Here is a 20,490-nt window from a genome sequence, read left to right as displayed (position 1 = left end):
GAGATGAATTGAAGTGAAGCGGACTCCAATTCCCAGCATGCAAAGGTATCACTCACCTGAGAGGCCCACCAGAGGGCAATTACCGCGAGCATGCAGAAAAGGAAGAAAGGGTTGATTCACTTGAACTGTGGTTTGCATCTCAGAGCCTATGAGGAAGGAGCGGCCCGCTCCGAAACGCGTCAGGCAACGGAATTACATTGGGGAAGGAATGCCGATTTTGAATAAAAGTATCCTGGCGATTCATCCACTGTGAGTGTGTCTCTACTAACAGGGCAACTTTGGGATATATATATATATATATATATATATATATATATATATATATATATTTTATCTACTGGCGGTCGCCAGTAGATAGTTATAGTTAGGACCGTGTTTCCATAGGAAATCCGCAACATTCTATTTGGAATAACTTTGGCGCCCGTCGACGAATCCTCGCGAAATTTTCAAAACTAATGGGGCGCTACGCTACGCTCCTACCCTGAAAGTCTCGGGGGGATTCGTCAAGCGGGGGCTGAGAAAAAAGGGGGGTCCCATAACGCGTTTTCCCCATGCTTTTTCCCATAGGACCTTTAGTCCGAGCTACAGCCCGAACGGCTGAACAGAATTACTTGAAATTTGGCAGAGAGGTAGTCCTCAGGTCAAGGATGTGCCTTTTGTAGGTCTGGTGTAAATCTGTTCAGTAGGTCCTGAGAAAATAGCATTTAAATCAATATATACATCTGTAAGCGCGCTCCGTGCGCTTACCGTAAGCTTACCGTACGCGTACGGTGCCGTGCGCGAGCTCAATTCTGATTGGTGGTTACACGACTGTAAACATTCGAATCGGTCAAAATCAGGAAGTGTCGGCCGCCATTTTCTGTCTCTCGCACTGACAAAGGTGGGGAACGTGAAAAGGGGGCAACGAAGAGAGTTGCAGACCCTCTAGTGTTTGTCAGGGGGTCCAAGAAGGACCCAAAAGTACGAAAAATACATTTAATAATTTTTAAAAAAAATCGCGGAGTGCGCGTACGGTAAGCTTACCGTACGCGCACGGGAAAAAAAAATAAAGAAGTAACAATCACATTTATTAAATAAATTAAAGGACCCACAAGGGAGAAAAAAACAAATGTTACTGTGTAAATAAAAGGGGAGGCGCGCACAGCATGGACTGCGCAAGGTGGGCGCTCGGTGCGCGAAGCGCGCCTCCCCTTTTTTTACACAGTAACATTTGTTACTGTTACTTGCGCACAGTGAAAAACCAGAAAAAAAAAATTATAAATACATAACTTAGCATTTAAAAAACCGTACAAATTCACTGAAAAAACCATAGGTTTCACACACGTTATAGTTAGGAATTATCATATACAAAACCTTGCAAATTCACTGAAAAAACCATAGGTTTCACACATGTTATAGTTAGCTGGGCATTTCACTCGTGAAAAACCAATGAAATTCCCCCGTTATAGTTAGGTCAGATAACTATAACTCGTGCGCCCGCAATCCAGTGCTCATGACGTCACATATTACATCACTCATAACATGGTCAGTGGCATTACTCATGACATCACCGATGACATCATCCTTGTGATAGAGTGGCGGTCGCGCGAGTTATAGTTATCTGACCTAATTATAACGGGGGAATTTCATTGGTTTTTCACGAGTGAAATGCCCAGCTTACTATAACATGTGTGAAACCTATGGTTTTTTAAGTGAATATATATATATATATATATATATATATATATATATATATATATAGTATATATATGCACAAACAGAAGTCTTTCACCATAGAACCGCCAGGCAGGCAGCAACGGGGAAAAACCACGCAAGTCCCAGTCTTCTTTCGGCAAGTTTATTAAAAAGGCAAGTTCACCAAATCTGACGCGTTTCGGGCGTCCGGCCTTGGTCACAGATCGTCAGGCAAATGAGAGAGCATCCCTTTTAAAGGGTACATTGCACGAATTTAATTGGTGATTTTTTTTCTTTTTGCAGCACCATGTGATTAAAAACTAAAGACTGAGGACACACTACATATAGCTAACATAGATAGTCTGTTTTCTAAATCACAATTTGATATATATAAATCGAATAACGGGAGGTATAATTACAGTATTTACATTTTGTTGCCCAAATTTGTGTTAACATTACATTGTGAGTTGCCATGCTATATATTTTGTTAATTTTATATCAAACAATTATTGTCAGTGTGCATTGAAAATGGCACATGATATCCGCATAAATGCGCTTATATAGTAGATTGCAAAGAAAAACACAGTATTACTGGTGGTCATTTGTCATGAAAAAGTGCAATGTGCGTAGATAAAGTGCAGATGCAATTGTGCAAATAATGCAAAATATTCTATGCAAGCATAGCATATAAATAAATATAAATATTTATAAATAATTTCATTTTAAAATCATCTAAGCTTCTCAATTCATGAAACCTGATGCTAGGCATATGACCATATAAAAATATCATCTACGTTTTATTCTTTTGCAATCTCTCAATTAACTGCATGAATGCAATAGACATGTAACAACAATATGGATCGTAATGATGTACACACAATTTCTTTGTATATATTCAATTGAAGCAGCAAATATCGACCACCTCCCAAAAAAGATTTTACTCTATACGTGATTCCAAAGGAGGAAACAAACTAGAAAATCTATCTTGATGTCTGTGTCCCAAAAACTTAAATGGGAAAAGTAATGTAAATCCATTGAACCAGTGAAAAAAATCAAATGTGCATGTGATAATAAAAAAAGGAATGATATACAGTGTGTGTAATAAAATTCATAATGAAATTAATAGGGTAAAGGCAGAAAAGGCAGAGAAAGCAAATAATGGCCCAAAACAAATCATTAAACAAGGATTGGTTATAAAAAAACATGTAAGTCTTCCGTTGTGTTCAATCCATTGGGGAATCTGCTGTCTAACTCAATAATGAATTGTGACTCAAGTCTTCTGAGCATTTTTTCCCTATCGCCACCACGTCTAGATTTAGGGACTGAGGCAATGACATAATATTCCAAGCATTGTAGGTTGTTATTGTGTCTTGCCTTGAAATGTCTGGCAACAGGATAGGTGCCATCGTTATTAACGATGGCACGTAAATGCTGGAGTATTCTGGCATGCACCTGTAGCTTAGTGCTGCCCACATATCTGAGGCCACAGGTGCATGTCAGAATGTAGACAGCAAAATCAGTTTTGCAATTGAATGTGCCCTTGATGTTTTTGGCAATAGGACTGAACGGTGTCAAATATTGGGAAGTATTTCTTCCAAATTTACAAGCTCTGCAAGTTGAGCAACGCTTGAAACCCGGCCGGGACTTTAACCAAACCTCTTGTTTTGCTAGCTCAGGGAATTCGTGACTGATCTGGGTTTTAAAGGAGGGTCCCCTCCGATAAGTAACCACAGGATTGTCTGGAAGCCTAGGGGCCAGAACCAAATCTGTTTTTAAAACAGGCCAGCGCTGTTTTATGATGGATTTAATTTGTCTGGCCTGTTTGCTGTACCCGGTGATAAGTCTGGGAGTTTGTTCCTCCCTTGAATCAGTTGATGCAATTGATTCACTGTTGGTAAACAGAGACTCACGGGTTCTAGCATTGGTTTTCTGGATGGCAGTTTTTAAGACTGATTCTTTATATCCCCTACATCTGAATCTGTCTAGGGCTTCATTTGTGCAGGCCTGTAAATCTAGATCAGTGCTGCAAATTCGTTTCAACCTGAGCAACTCCCCAAATGGAATGTTGTCAATCGTGTGTCGAGGATGTGAACTACTGGCATGCAAGATGTTATTGCCAGCAGTTTTCTTTCTATGTAGTTTAGTGACAAGACGGCCATCTTTAACATATAATTTAACATCCAAGAATTCAGCTTCATTTGCGCTTACGTTAGAAGTGAATCTTAAATTTTCTTGGTTGTTATTGATACAAGCCAGGAAATTATTGACACTTTCCAAATTGCCTCTCCACAGAATAAAAACATTGTCTATAAAGCGTATCCACTGTATGACATGTTCTCTGTACATTACACCATGGGTGTGCATGAGGACCTGTTCCTCCCACCAGCCTACGTGCAAGCATGCATAGCTGGGGGAAAAACAGGCCCCCATCGCCACGCCTCGCTTTTGTATGTAGATGTTGTCACCAAATAAAAAGAAATTGTTGTTTAGACACCAACTAGTAAGTTCTAAAATCATCTTGTTGTGCATATAGCATTCAACAGGTCTCTTACCAAGAAAATGTTCTAATGCATTCAAACCAGTTGTATGTGCAATACTGGTGTAGAGCGACTCAATATCAAGGGTGATCAATAAAAGATCGTCGCTCCACGGAATATCCTTAATCTTGGCAATGAAGTCTCCCGTGTCCCTTACATAAGTTGGTAATTCCTTCACTAAGTCCTGTAGGAAGTAATCTATATATTCGGTAACATGTTCTACCATTCCCCCGATGGCCGAAATAATCGGTCGGCCAGGTACTGGTGTGACTAATTTGTGTACTTTTGGGAGGAGATAAAGTCTTGGTATTATAGGAAATTCCACATATAGGAAATCAAATTCTTGCTTTGAGATCATATTTTCCCTCTTCCATTTGTGGAGCAATTTCAAAAGTGATTCTTTGGCCAGATTGTAGTCCTTGCCTGAAGATTTAACATAACATGAGGAGTCATTTAGTTGTTTCATGGCCTCCTCGATGTAGGCATCTTGAGGCCAAATGACCACATTGCCTCCCTTGTCAGCAGTGGTAACAATATTTTTGTAGTCTTTACTCAGTTTCGAGACCAAGGATAGATATTGTTCCTCTTGTTGACTTTTGTAACGCTTCTTGTGCTTGATATTGTATTGCAGTTGTTTTAGATCTTCCACAACAAAGTCATGAAAAACATCTATCGAGTCTTTTGGCATTACAGGCATGAACTTCGATTTAGCTTTAAATGGACTTCTGTTTGCGCCCATCTGAGCCACAGAGGCCTCTCTTAGTTCTTCCTGGGTGGAGATTGGAACAGAATTGGATGTGTCATTGTTGGCCAGTTGATGCAAAATGAGAAATGCTTTGGCGTCTCGAGCAGGCACATTTAAATTTGCGGTGACTCCACTGGTGTTGCTATTCGCGGTGTTGCCTGAGGGACCATCTTTGATATTAAAAAACTTTTGCAGCTTAAGTTTTCTAATAAAACAATAAACATCAACCCGGGTTTTGGCATAGTTAAAGTCTGATGGCGGGCAGTAAGTGAGACCAAGGCTGAGTAGTTGTTTCTCAGCCATAGTGAGGGACAGGCTGGAGAGATTGATTATAGCATTATTCTCTACCGCTTTTTGCGCCAATATTGCTTTTTTGTTTTTTTCGGCGACTTTGTGCTTTTTTCTGCGTTCCCTCCTTCTTTTGTTACGTCTTGACTTTTTTTCTGCTGCCTCGTTAGGGGCCTGAGTGTTTGCAGGCGGTCCGAGACTAAAAAATCAACTTCTTCTCCCAAGCTCCTACCCTGAAAGTCTCGGGGGGATTCGTCAAGCGGGGGCTGAGAAAAAAGGGGGGTCCCATAACGCGTTTTCCCCATGCATTTTCCCATAGGACCTTTAGTCCGAGCTACAGCCCGAACGGCTGAACAGAATTACTTGAAATTTGGCAGAGAGGTAGTCCTCAGGTCAAGGATGTGCCTTTTGTAGGTCTGGTGTAAATCTGTTCAGTAGGTCCTGAGAAAATAGCATTTAAATCAATATATACATCTGTAAGCGCGCTCCGTGCGCTTACCGTAAGCTTACCGTACGCGTACGGTGCCGTGCGCGAGCTCAATTCCGATTGGTGGTTACACGACTGTAAACATTCGAATCGGTCAAAATCAGGAAGTGTCGGCCGCCATTTTCTGTCTCTCGCACTGACAAAGGTGGGGAACGTGAAAAGGGGGCAACGAAGAGAGTTGCAGACCCTCTAGTGTTTGTCAGGGGGTCCAAGAAGGACCCAAAAGTACGAAAAATACATTTAATAATTTTTAAAAAAAATCGCGGAGTGCGCGTACGGTAAGCTTACCGTACGCGAAAAAAAAATAAAGAAGTAACAATCACATTTATTTTTTTTTTTTTTTTTTTTTTTTTGAAACCGTTTATTGCAGTTTGTAAAAGTTACAGGTATGGGCCTACAACCATCCGGCCGGCCGCTAGAATGACAAAAGCATATTGCATACATACAGTAAAAGTCTCTCGGCAGTGCAGAGCAGTGAAACAGGAGTAATCAATGGTGCAGGCCACACAGCTCCAAGCCCACAGTACGGTTCCCTTTTCATGAAACAAAACAACACCAAAAAACCACACCCGCAAGGCAACCCGCGATCCAAGGTGACAGCACGTGCTCCATAAGTGGGGGATCCAAACCAGCAGTAGAACTCTGGAGAGGGGAATGGGAATAGATCAGGGACTGGGGGACCGCGCGCCCGCGGCCGAGGGAGGGGGCCGTCTAGGGAGACGGAGCAGGCGAGGCAGCCGGTAGCAGTGGTGGCTCACAAATACCCCCGCGGTAGGCGTTCCAGGGGCCCCAGAGTTTCACCCACGCCCCAGGCTTACCTCTCGCCACATACACCACCTTTTCACGAAACATACACCAATCCATATGCTCTTTCCAGGCCGACACCGCAGGGGGCCTCTGGGATCCCCACAATTGAGCAATGTCGCGCTTGGCTATCATGTATCCCAGAGTCACCCACCGCGTCTGCGGGACCGAATAGTCATTCGGTTCCCATACATTCAGCAAGCATCTCCTCGCTTCAGGCAGCAGCGCGACACGCGTAACCACACGCAGGACCTCATGCACACCACGCCAGAATCGCTCCACCTTCGGGCACTCCCACAGTATATGCATGAAAGTCGCCAACGCACCACAGCCACGCTTACACATTCCGTCACCAGCAAAACCCATACGCAGAAGCCTTGGCCCCGTCACGTAAACCCGGTGAAGGATCTTGAGCTGGACGAAACGAAGGCGAGCCGGGATGGCCACCTCTTTCGGAGAGGCCACCGCGGAAATCCAATCCTCGTCGCCCAGCTCCAGCCCGTCGGCAACCCAAGCCACGCGGAGACTAGTCAGCAGGCACGATCTATCGTTGATCAGTTTTTTGTATATGAGGGAGATCGTGCTGTCCGGGACATGGCCATCTAGGACTCTGTCCTCCAGGGGGGAAGACTCCGGAATGGATGCGACATCCGGGAAGACGGAGCCCAGCGCATGGCGGACCTGTAGGTACCGAAAGTACTCACTGCCCTGCAGCTGGAACTCCGCCTGCAGCGTCTCAAAAGTTTTGAATCCCCCCCTCGTCCAGAGATCTCCCACCGTGCTGATTCCGATCGTGTCCCACTTCTCGAAGCCCTTCGACGTCCACAGGGAGCCCAACCTCTCAGACGCATACAGCGGTGACGCCCGGGTCAAACGGTCCTTCCACCCCATAGCTGCATTAGCCGCGTGCCAGACACGCACCATGACACGCGTCGGTCCCGTCAAACGGGAGTCGGGCGCGCCAGCGTAGAGCGCTCGATCGCCACCGGGCAGGAGCATCTTATCCATCTCAAATGCCGGGTTCAAGGCGGGCCCGTAAAGGCCATGATTAATTGCAGCTAGTTGGGAGGCCCAGTAATACCGTTTAATGTCAGGGAGGGCGACCCCCCCATCGTACCACGGGAGCGTCAATTTAGCCAGAGCAATGCGCGGCCTCCCGTCCCAGAACAGGCGCCGCTGGAGGCCCTCCACCTCACGGAAATAGCGTGCCGGGACCAAGTCCATAGTATTCTGGAGGGCGTAGAGGAAGCGTGGCAGGGACATCATTTTAAACAAGGCCGCTCGGCCGAGAGCCGAGAGCGGCAGACGCCGCCAGCGCACCACGTCCTCCCTCAAGCGCCGGAGGGGGGGTAGCAAATTCCGCTCATAGCGGGCCTCCGGGTCAAGAGTGATATAGATACCCAGGTACCGAAAACCTTGGGAGGCAATCTGGATCGGACAGTCCCGTGGTAGGGCCGGAGCCTCCCCGGAAAGCACATAGACACAGGATTTCGCCCAGTTGATGACCAGGCCTGAGTTGCGACCGAATGAGCGCAAAACATCAACCAGGACGATCAGTGATTTACGCGGGGAGGCGAGATACAGAAGGATATCGTCAGCATAGAGGGACACACGGTCCTCATGCTCGGGGGTCCAGCGGAGACCACGGATAGAAGGGTGCCACCGCAGCCACTCCGCCAGGGGCTCCAGGGCCAGGGCAAACAGGAGAGGCGACAGGGGGCAACCCTGTCGCGTACCCCTCCCCAGCGCGAATGGGGCCGAGACTCGCCCATTCACTACCACCTGCGCCAATGGGCCCGAATATAGCAATTTGACCCAGCTAATGAAACCCGGGCCAAACCCGAATTTCGCCAGCATCGCCCAGATGTATGGCCATTCAAGCGTATCGAACGCCATGGTGGCGTCCAAGGACGCCAAGATGGCCGGCTCCCGCACAAATGGGACACGCGCGAGCACCCCGTGCAAGCGCCGCAGATTGAGCGCCGTGTTGCGGTGCGGTATAAAGCCAGATTGGTCTTGGTGGACCAAATCGCCCACCACGCCAACCAACCTGTTGGCCAACACCTTGGCGAGGATTTTGGGCTCCGCGTTCAAAAGCGAAATCGGCCTATAGGATGTGACCCGTTCACGGGGCCTCCCCTCCTTATGGATCACCACAATTGTGGCCAGACGCTGGTCCGGCGGGAGGGAACCCCGCGAGTGGGCCGCCAGGAACATCGCGCGCAGGTGGGGCGCCAACACATCCGGGCGTAGCTTGTAGAGCTCGATGGGAATACCATTGGGGCCCATGGCCTTGCCGGATGCAACCGAGCGAATAGCCAAGGCAATTTCGTCCGAGGTGGGAGGGGCGTCCAGCGAATCCCTGTCCTCCACCGTTAGGGAGGGCAGTGCGATGTCCCGAAGCAGGGCATGGGAATCTGCCTCCGAGCAGGGGGAAACCGGGGAGTAGACTTCGCGGAAATAATCCGCGAAGCAGGAGACAATGGCTTCCGGCTCAGTGACACACGCACCATCAACACTCTCAATCAAAGGCACCACGCGGCTCGCTCTCTCCCTCTTATCCAACCACGCAATCAATTTGCCAGCCTTATCACCCACATCATACAATCGCCCCTGCTGCTCTCTACTGAGGCCCCTGGCCGCCTCCGTGACGAGGGCCCGATAGGCCGCCTGCTTTAGGTGTAGAACATGCAACTTGTCGTCTGTTACCCCGCTCCCCAGGTCACCCTCCAGTTCTGCAATCTCGGCCTCTACCCGGGTCACCTCCTCCCGCTCGCGCCGCCGGGCATGGGAGATAAAGGAGAGGGCCTCCCCTCTAAGGACTACCTTGAAAGCCTCCCACAGGGAGATGGCCGAAGAGACCGACCCCACATTCTCATCGAAATATCGCTGTAAGGATTTAATCAAATCGGCACGAATGGTGGGGTCACGCAAATACCATGCATTGATTGGGGCCACCCTGCCATCCCCCCTCGGGAAGACATCGAAATGCAACAACAATGGGGAGTGGTCTGAGATACCCCGCGCCAGATGGCGCACCTCCCCCACCCTCCCTGCATGGGCCGCCGGGACAAGGATGTAATCAAGCCGCGAGAGGCTACCATGGGCACCCGAGTGGAAGGTGTACTGTCGCAATGCAGGATGCTTTAATCGCCAGCAATCCACCAGGCCCAGCGTGTCCAGAAGGCCGGGCAGCCACGCCTGTGCCCGGGGGAGGTCCCTAGGGGGATGGCGATCCATCGACCCAGAGGCTACCGCATTAAAATCCCCTCCAACCACCAGCAGGCCACTCGGAAGGTCCAGAAGGAGGCGCCCCAGGTCCGCGAATGTGGTGGCTTGTAACCCAGGCGGGACGTACACTGATATAAAGATAAACACTCTACCCTCCATTCTTCCCACCAGAACCGTGTAGCGTCCCCTCTCATCATGGCGCACCTCATCAATCTCCAACGGGAGCGAGTTCTTGATCATAATACCCACCCCCCGCGAGCCCGAGGTGAAGCCGGAATGGGCCGCTAAACGATATCCCCGCCGGTTCATTGCATAAAAGGAGTTACCTATAAGGTGCGTCTCCTGCAGGAAGACAACATCTGGTGAAATACGTTTTAAGTACTGCAGGACCACACCACGCTTAATCCTATCCCCCAGGCCGTTAACATTCCATGACAACACAGTCAAATCCCTACCCCCCATCATACGTCGAAACAATCGGTCGTCCCCCATCGAGCATCCTAAAAACAACAACATAGCAGCGGGTTTGCCCTGCGGTGCTAACAAACAACACACCCCCCCCACCCCCCGGTCCCAACAAAACTCCCCCCTCCCTGCACCCCTGCATGAGCCCAGACAGCCCCCCCAAAGTGCAGTGTGCCCGTCGCCCCATAGCTAAAATACTAACTAGTCCCCCAGAGGAGGAGGGAAGCCCCCAACAGACCCCGCACGACCTCCATAGGAGGGGAACATACGCAATCAATAAATGGTGAAGGAACAACGTCCAGAGCAAGGCCTATTCAGTCACCCCTCAATTCTGATCCGGCGGGCCCTCCTCGCCAGCCGCGCCCCCCCCGCCCCCCCGGCCCCGATCTCCAGGCAGAGTGTCCAGCCAGTCCCCAGCCGCCTCGGGCCGGTCGAAGAAGTGCGTGCGACCATCCACCTCTACCCTCAGCTTAGCTGGAAAGAGCATTGAGTACTTGAGGTTCAGGTCCCTTAGGCGACGTTTAACACCAAGAAAGCTCTGTCGCTGCTTCTGGACCGCCGGGGTAAAGTCTGGGTAGAAATGTACCTCCATGTTGTCAAGCTTGACCGGTCCCTGTTGTCTGGAGGTCTGGAGGATAGCATCTCTGTCCCGAAAATTAAAAATCCGGGCAATGAGAGGCCGCGGCGGGGCACCAGTCTTAGGTCTGCCCCCGGGGACCCGGTGAGCACGCTCCACCGCAAAAAGCTTACTCAGCCCCCGGGGCTGGAGATGGGTCAGGATCAACTCTTCCACGAAAAGATCCGCCGCCTCCGCCTCTCGTCCCTCCGGCACCCCCACAATACGGACATTATTCCTCCGGGCCCGACCCTCGGAGTCCTCCAGTCGCCGGTCCATCAGGGCGCTCGCCTGGCCAAGCCGGCGCACCTCCTTCTGGAGGGCCACCACGTCTGTCGTGAGGCTCGTTGTGGTGTGGGCCAGGGAGTCGACTCGGTCGTTTGTTTTGGACAAGTCTGCCCTCACAAGGCTCTCATCCACCAGGACCGAGTCTATTTTTTGCGCTAAGGTGTCGAAACGCTGGTCCACCGAGGCCTTCATCTCTGCGATGGCGCCCCTGACGTCCCGGAGGGTCAGATCCACCGGATGAGCGGACGCCTCCGTCGGGCCCACCGGGGATGCACGCGATGTCTCCGGAGAACCCTTCTGGAGCGTGTAGCGGTCCATACTGTTGGCCTGGTGCGCCGTGCCACGGCGGGTCGTCTTCACCTTCGCCCGGTCGCCATCTTGTTTGGTGGACATGCTGGCTCTTCCACCGTCGTGCCAAGCTCCCCAAACGGGCCGCTATACCAAGTCACGGGTGCCAGGGGGGGGGCAGGGGCGACCACCGAACCGCGGGTCAACCCACCGCCGGCGGGTCAGCCGGGCTCCTGGACAAGGCCACACCACCGCACCCCGCTCCGCAGTCCGACCCCGCCTGAGAGCTAGGAGGGCGCAAAAGCGAAAGTGCGGGGTACGCCAGTCGCCCAGCCCCGTTCGCCGCTATTATTCACTTTGTCCCCGGATCGCCCCACTACTCCAATCCGGGGGGCCGGCGAGGAGAAGGCCGCAACCTTCGATCGATGCTCCCACCGGCGTCCGGGGTCCGATTCGAGCCCAAAAAACGGGTGGCGCCTCAGCTCCGGTTCCCCAACACAGTCCCCTCAACAAGGACAGGATATCGCCAGGATTAATTCAGGAGGTCGCGGAGGTCCTCGGGAGCCTCGCACCTACGCGGCCATCTTGGTTGCGCGCTAGGCTCCTCCCCCAACAATCACATTTATTAAATAAATTAAAGGACCCACAAGGGAGAAAAAAAACAAATGTTACTGTGTAAATAAAAGGGGAGGCGCGCACAGCATGGACTGCGCAAGGTGGGCGCTCGGTGCGCGAAGCGCGCCTCCCTTTTTTTTTTACACAGTAACATTTGTTACTGTTACTTGCGCACAGTGAAAAACCAGAAAAAAAAATTATAAATACATAACTTAGCATTTAAAAAACCGTACAAATTCACTGAAAAAACCATAGGTTTCACACACGTTATAGTTAGCTGGGCATTTCACTCGTGAAAAACCAATGAAATTCCCCCGTTATAGTTAGGTCAGATAACTATAACTCGTGCGCCCGCAATCCAGTGCTCATGACGTCACATATTACATCACTCATAACATGGTCAGTGGCATTACTCATGACATCACCGATGACATCATCCTTGTGATAGAGTGGCGGTCGCGCGAGTTATAGTTATCTGACCTAATTATAACGGGGGAATTTCATTGGTTTTTCACGAGTGAAATGCCCAGCTTACTATAACATGTGTGAAACCTATGGTTTTTTAAGTGAATATATATATATATATATATATATATATATATATATACACACACACACATACACACACACACATATACATACATACACACATAGTTTAACACCAAGTACTTTGCCTGACAGCCACACACTGAAACCTTCAGTGGACCTCTTTTGCCCCTCATACCCATTTGAATTGAACATGCTTTAAGTTTTGACTCTGCCAGCTCATGTAGCTCCAATGTAGAACCCAAAGAAAATCTTTGACAATATACTTGCATACGAGCGACCTATAATTAGCAGTTTCTTTCGGACCAACACATAGGTGTAAAAAAAAAAAAGAGGAGTGGTTAATGCAAGCCACAGCACCAACCTTTAGCAGTAACTGCAACTCACAGGTTCTAAACACATGCCAGGGAGTACTACCAAAGAAATGTAACCCCAATGGGAAGGCAAGGCCATATCCACATGCTATACCTAGAAATAAGCATTTCTCTGAGCACTGATCTCAGAGAAGCCTACGGTTCCTCTCTCCACTTAGAAGATGCATTGTTAAACATAGTGAAAACCCACCTATTCTAACGTGGCCACAGACTGATTCATAGTACCCACCCATGCATTGATGGATCATGCAGTGAAATTTTAAACAGATTTCATGAGCCAGTATTTTATATGTATACATACATACCCCTCCATTTTTGGTAGCTCCATAGTACATAGTGCGTCAATTGTATTGGGTGCTAAGCAATGCCAGAATAAAGAGCAAAGGTAGGTCATGGTAGAGAAACATAGCAGCGTAAAGCAGTGAATAGTGAGGAGTCTAAAAGGAGGTTGTACAATGTGCATAAGGGTACGCTGCTTGTATATGGTGGTGACGGGACCAGGAGTAGAATTTCTGCAAACCAGCCAGTCATGACAGAAAATACTTAACACACCATTGGTGAGCATCTTTATAAAGTAATATGAAAAGCATTTTCAGAAGTGTCTTGGGGAATACAACTATCGCAAGAAAGTAAATGCGATAGTGTGGATGAGAAACGCCACAAGAGCTCGATGGTACACTCAATTTAGGGTGACACACAACTAGAGACTCATTAGTTAGAGGAGGAACCTATCATTTTACTGCAAGTGACATAAGAAAAAACAGAAACAAAAGGGCTCCAATTACAAGAACATACTCTCTAAATAGCAAGATAGGAATGAATAGAAAGTGTTAAAGTGATCAGAAATGTTTGCACTATGCCCATTAGGCTGTTTCTGCTGGTGAACAAGCGGGCGCTATGCAGGGATAATGTAGGTGACAAGTATCTGAAGCCCGCCACAAAGTCCTCGTGACAGATGTGCACAGCCTGAAGTGGGGTGTGAGGCTAGCGCTGCTTCCCCGGACCAGAGGTTCAGGGTGGTGCCGCTTCTCATCAGCTACACATGACTAATGGACACTTCACACTCCTGCACCAAGAAGTCATCTGCTCTGAATCTTACTCAAACGAGAAGTAGCTGCAACAGAAACTAGTGATAATCTCAAAAATCGTCACCCTTGCATGTAGGCCAAATCTGCTGATTAGGGCAGGACAGGGAGAGAGAGAGAAACAAGCACTGAAAGCCAATAGGTCTCGCCTTTGTACCTTATAAGTGTTTAGTTATCCAGCACAATATCCTTGGTGCAACATCAAGTGTTGCATGGCTAAACACTTAGAAAGTCCCAAAGGCGAGACCTATTGGCTATGCCAATGCTCGTTTTGAGTGAGTGAATCGTGCAGGTATGCCACTGTGAGGTAGAGATGCTGCAAGTGATTTTACAGGAGCCCCTGTGACATTGCGCCTCTTTAAAATGTATCTTGGGTCTGGTGTAATACTTCTAGCCTCTATTCCCGTCTTCTCGCACCAAATGCATCCTTAAATGTCCCATGTACAGCCAGGGATGACACTCCTATTACCCCTGCCCTCCGGTGACACTTTACCTGTCACGGGTGGTGGACGAGGTGGTGGAGGTAGTGGATGTGGCGGTGGAGGTAGTGGACAACTATTGGATAGGAGGGTGCTGGCAGAATGCAGACGGAGAGGAGGATCTCGAAGGGGGCACATGGGAGAGCAGAAAGAGGCTGAATATTAGATACAAAAAACGGCGAGTAGATAGAACACGAAACAGATTCAATGGGGTGGTCCCTTCTTATAGCGCATGTGAATGTTCTTAGCACCCCGTTTTTAGTAAACAGGGGGACCATGGGGAGATTTATCGATTAATCACGCATTATGATCGCGGGCGATTAATTACGCATGATGATCATGTGCGGAAGCTGGCGTTGTGTGATTCTGGGCAAATAAGTTAATCTCCGGTGCCTTCTAAAAGGCAATGTGTTCCTGTGTGAATGTGATCTTGTGTAATGTAACTGGGTGTCTTGTAAAGGTATCTAACTCTCTTGAGTTCAGTTTGCGCTGTATGAATTTGCAAAACAAACAGCCAGCAGACCTTGTAGAGCAAGAGTCTATTATATCCGCTCATGTAGCGCACGCACAGCAATGAGGGATCTGTACAGCCCAGTACTGCATTTAAAATTCAAAGCGCAATGCTCAGTTAATATTTAAAAAAAAAAAAATCCATGTCGTGTCTGCAGTGAGAGTAGCTCACAAAGAAAAGAAACAAGCCACTGCATCGCTCTGGTTGATGTTTGGGAGGTGGGAGGGGTGTTCTGTACAGAAAGGCATTATTGTGCTCTAGTAAATAAATAAATAAATAAATAAATACAAAACGCGGTACGAGAAAGTGAAAGCGACCGCGTTTGGAGCTGAAAGTGCACGCTGTGCTTAATGAGCCATGACGAGGGAGGAAAGCCGCGCTCGCTCCCGCGGACGCCAGGGCAGAGAGAAGGCGGGACATGCACCCGCCTTTGGCCAACTGTGTGCTGTCTTTCTTAGAAAGACGCATGCAAAGGCCAATAGCAGGTAAAGAAAACAAAAGCACATGCATGAGCATGTGTTCCAAAGTTTAAAGCCCTTAGCAGCGCATGCACGCTGGCTCAGGCGAGACCTAAAAAAAGTGCATGAATAAGTACCACAGTAAATATGTTGGTGGCAGATTTGTGAAGCACTCATCGTCAATAGGGATTGAAAAACTGTGCTATTGTTGAGGGCTGTCACTTCAAGATGTTGGACCCTGTCCGAAAGAAAGAACGAACAACTGAAAACAACAAGAATTTACCGATGAAATTGGTTTATTCTGTGCAACCCTCTGCTCCTTACCTAGGCATGGGCAAAGACATATTTTCTTGAATTTTTGTAGGACTAGCTATGCATGTTCACTAAAATACCAGTTACATGTGCCGACTCGCACCTGTTCTTCTCTTAACCTGTTTTAATTTTAATGTATTTAAAATCATTAACATTTGTGGGCGGCAACACAATACTATGGCGTCAAATGCCAGGGATATGCCCCTTTCTGCTAGGGTCAGTATCTTGCCAGGGCTTACCACCAGTGTACGTGGACCAGCATGTTGTTGGGGACTGTCATCAAGCAATGCGTGTCCAAGGCATAGATGTGCTAGCTGTAACATATGAGAATGGCTACACAGGCTGTGACAAGTAAAACAGCATTGTCTACCTTTGTGTGATGGGCAAATCAGCACAACATGGGATGGATTCTCTGGCAATTAAAAGTAAACACTTGGACTACTGCCTTCGCCTTTAGCCTGATAACAGCTTGCTTGTGCGTTTGCAGAATTCTGTATAGGCCAACAGAAGGGACAGTCATACATTCCTGCTCCCTTTCATCAATACATTTACTTGTAAATACAGCCAGTTCTTCATAGTAGTGTAGCAGTAAGCAATACAATTATGTGTGAAGCCTCAAGTTGCAGAGAGAACAAATAGAAAAGAGAGCTAGTGCAGTATCACTCACAATGAGACAAAGCTTTTTTTATTGGTATGTTAGGAACAGAGAGCAGTGCAGAAGAAAGGAAGTAAAGTGTTTCTTTCCAGCCTGCACCACAAGCTAAACACAATGGTTGACAAGGTATGATGACGTATGTAAAGTGCACGGGGCAGGGCAGCAAGTAAACAACTAGCAAGTACAATCAGTCTAGTCTAGTGGAACAACACATTGACTTCAGAGGACAAAAGACTTAAGAGGGACTTCAAGAAAATGTTGGACTGCAACTAACCCACCAAGTACAGCTCTATTATTCCACGTCCGGTTTACTCTCCAACCAGGGCACATAGTTGTTCTTAATATGCATAGCAATGTACTCTCCATTAAGCCTCCGATGTATCCTGTGTATTCTGCAATGCATTTTTCCCTAGTGATCTGCTCCTTGCTGATCAGCCAGCGTGGGAGGTCATTTAGAATGTATCCACGTTCGACTGTTCCTGTCTTAATGTACACTTTTCTCATGTGCAGCTCTCTGCAGATTTGGGGATGAGATCAGGACTGACTTAGAAAGCGAGAGTATTCTTCCTCTCCAATTAAAGTAATGATACTCAGTGCCTGCACATTTAGAGAACCATTCAAAAGTGGGGCAGGGACAAAAAGTGAAGGGTAGTGTAAGAAAGAGCCTTGGTATTCGAATGCACCAGCGGATGAATGCGGAATTAAAAACATGCTCCTCTTCAATTAAATAGTGGTTAAAAGGGCGAGAACATCGTTAAGCATTACTGGGGTTTATGTGCATATGGTTAAGTGAAACAACATGTCCAAGTAAGCTTTGTATAACAGTCTTCAAAACGACTTAAGTGAAACTATTGACAGGTTAAATTGTTCAGCCATAAAGAATACAACACAGAAACGGCCTCTCACCTCTGCTGGTCCAGCGCCGCTCCGCCTCCTCCGCCGCCGGCCAGCACCAGACATCTTTAGACACCACCGGCTCGGCGGCTCTTAGGCGCCAACGGGAGCGCGACGCCCTCTGAACTCAGCTCAATACAGCGATTTGAACACTATCTTCCCTGGACACTAGACCGCGCGCGCTGGAACAGCGATCGACTGTTTGGGCAAAAGGATTTCACGCATCCTATTGGAAGCCAAGAATGGTACAGAAGCTCCGCCCTCCTTCTCCGATTGGACTTCGAAGCATTCACTCTTCTAAAGAAGTACTCCAGAAAACGTATGTAGCTTTTTGACCCTGACCACGCCCAAGAACGAGTGTCACGCTGAGACACCAGATCGGAAATATTTTATAGCAAGTTTGCTAAAATGAATACTCTCTAAACTGTTGGAAATTTTCAACAATTTAATTTTATTCTTAGTGCATTTATAGTTCTACGCGTGTATAAAACAGCTTGCACAATTTTCTTTATGAAAATGAAATGCTTAGATCGTTCTGTGAAACACTTCTCGCGGAATTTCTTACAGGGCTACATATAGTTTCACTTTTATTTGCTGCACATGCTTTCTTCTAATGGCCACATTTAGTAAACTGGGGGCGGGGCTTAAGAAAGACAAGCTACAATGTATGGCTTCTGGCTGGGATTGAAGGATTGCCGCATCGACTTTGTCGTTCTGCAGTCGATGTTTTCTGTCTTAGCGTGCATCATTCTCCTCTGCAGCTGTCTGAGAAGGGAAGAGGTGAGGCGATGCATGAAGTGGAATAGTTGCAGGTCGAGGGGCAAGAAGGGGATACTGTGAGAGGAAGTAGCACGATTATATGCTCTTGTGTGTATATAAAACTTTGTTTCTCGATGTGCAATGTTTTTAAGCGTCTTTATTTTATGCATGTTATCCCTCTTTTCGGTGCAATTCAGGGAGTCAGTACAGTTACCCTTTTATGTGTTAGTCTCCTTTTTCGTTGTTAAAGATATTGCTATGAATTGGTCCGTGCACTGTTATCCCTATGTTTCTCCCACGCTTGATAGCACTATAAGGATCCCATGATGAGCATGCTACCTCTTGATTGAAAAGCGACTGCCTAATGTTCTTGCAATGACAGTTGATTTGGTAGAGTTGTGGAACCTCTTGATATCTGAGGGGGAAGAGCGTTTGCTTCTGAATAAATTGCCAGAATTTTGGGATCTTTAGAGGAGCCATTGGCTCGGATTTTCAAAGGCACCGACATGTACCTTTAGAAGTCATTGGGTTGCACCAGTGGTTGAAGTGGTGTGGGGGGAGGCGTGGAGAGGGGGTCTGGAGTGCATGACGTGCCCTTACTTTTATTTATTTTAGGAAAACAGTTCCCCCTGCTTTTAGTGAAAAGACTACTGTCCCAGGACGGTTAATTCTGACAGTTCAAATGCTTCTGCTGAAGTGTTCTGCAGTGAGTCTCCTGAGCTGAAAAGCCACTAGCTGGGCAAGCAGCTAAATAAGCCGCCTTTGTAGGATTGTTTGTTGCATATTTATATAGTGCGAACTCGACCCGAAGGTATTGGAGCGCCTTACACGAGCACCGTATTTACATTACACATTCAGGCACGGAGAGATTAAGTGATTTGCCCAGAATCACAGGATGTGGACGCGACCCCGAGGCTCGACCTTGGTTTCCAGCACCAAAGTCGGCAGTCTAGCAGACGGACCACATCCCCTCTCCAAGGATGCCTGCTTGCGTGGAAGAAATGTAAATGTGCGCAACTGGTCAAAGAACAAATGTGAAGGGTGCTTGGAAGACAGTATTGGCTTTAATCAATGGACTCCCTTGAAGCTATCGGATGACACATATTTACTCTTTTTTTAAGAAATATTGTAAGGGAGCTGTGAAGTGTGTGCTTTTAAAAGGCAGTTATTAAAATGCTTCCTGATAACACCCAGCACTACATACAGTCTAGGTATTACTAAAATGTATATTTTGGAAGTACTTGTTTTTTAAACTTGAACCTTTTTGTGCATTTAGTTACAGCATGTCTTATACTGTGTGTAATGCAAGTTTGAAATAATGACTTTTATGTTCACAGTGCTTTCTGTATCAGCCTTGGACCTTGTATCACTAAACATACACAAGTCACTATTCAACCAGGATTCAATTCTGTGGCTCTTTGGTGCAGTACATTAACTAATAGAGGTTTCATAAAGTACATTTGTGCATTACCCAATGATTAACGTAACTTGCATTTAATTTACGTTTAAGCTATGACCTGTGTTCTTTGCACATACAATGTTACAAGTTACATACTGAGGCCGCAGTAGATGCGAGCCTGTGTGGCTGGGGGCAATCCTTGCTCAACACAATGGCCATCCAAATGACCAGAGACATTTTTGCCTCAGCTGGTTAAAGATAATCGCACCACATTCAATATCTGTTTAGATGCAGAGGCCGAGGTGGTTGACATAAAGAGTGCATTAATTACCCTATCTGAGGCATTGAAAGGAGCATTGTTTAGGTCAACTAATGGATGAATAGAGAAGAGAAGGGGATGGTTCGATGCAACATGCTCCAGATCCTGTAAAGAACGAATGATCTCTCTCCACATAAAACCTAGGTCAGCCCCTGAAGTTGCACACTGTAGGAAGCCTATAAGAAGGCAATTGCAGATAGGAAAAACACACTTAAATTCAAGGCTTGGGAATATTTACGGGAAGCCTGCATCAAGAATGATTAGAAAGTCTTTTGGAGTGTTATAAACCAATCATATTTTAAACACCCTATGATTCAAGTAGCCACATCTGGTCATGACTGGGCCTCTGTCTTTGGGAGTTTCTATTCTACCAGGGATGGAAAGGGAGGTGAAAGGGAGTCATCCTGTGCAGCAAATGTACACTTCTTTCTCAAGTACTGCCCCTACTTGGAAGAAGTGATGGATGCTATAAGATCCAGCCCTAGTGGGAAAGCCCCTGGCTCCGATGGGGTCCCCTTAGATCTACTCGAGAGTAATCTTAATGTATGGGCCCCACTTTTGACTAACATTTTTAGGGCTGTAAGCCTCTGTGCTAAAATTCCAATATGGTCCTACTTGTTGATTGTCTCAATCTTTAAGAAAGAGAATAGAGAGTATCCTA

The 20,490-nt window shown here is 47.3% G+C and overlaps 1 protein-coding gene across 1 annotated transcript in view; it reads right to left on the bottom strand.

Moving 5' to 3' along the window:
* The window catches only part of CENPL (centromere protein L), a 107,828-nt gene extending 90,263 nt beyond the window's left edge, over nt 1-17,565 (bottom strand). The window contains exon 1 of the mRNA XM_085601587.1: nt 17,365-17,565. Within this exon, the coding sequence (XP_085457713.1) occupies nt 17,365-17,418 (54 nt within the window). The 5' untranslated portion in view covers nt 17,419-17,565. The remainder of the gene's footprint in view (nt 1-17,364) is intronic.
* Between the last annotated feature and the right edge of the window lie 2,925 nt (nt 17,566-20,490).

This window comes from Triturus cristatus, chromosome 4_2 (genome assembly GCF_964204655.1).
Source record: "Triturus cristatus chromosome 4_2, aTriCri1.1, whole genome shotgun sequence".
In the NCBI taxonomy this organism is placed as follows: Eukaryota; Metazoa; Chordata; class Amphibia; order Caudata; family Salamandridae; genus Triturus; species Triturus cristatus.
The sequence above is the reverse complement of the archived record's forward strand: the minus strand, read 5'-3'. Positions and strand labels throughout refer to the sequence as shown.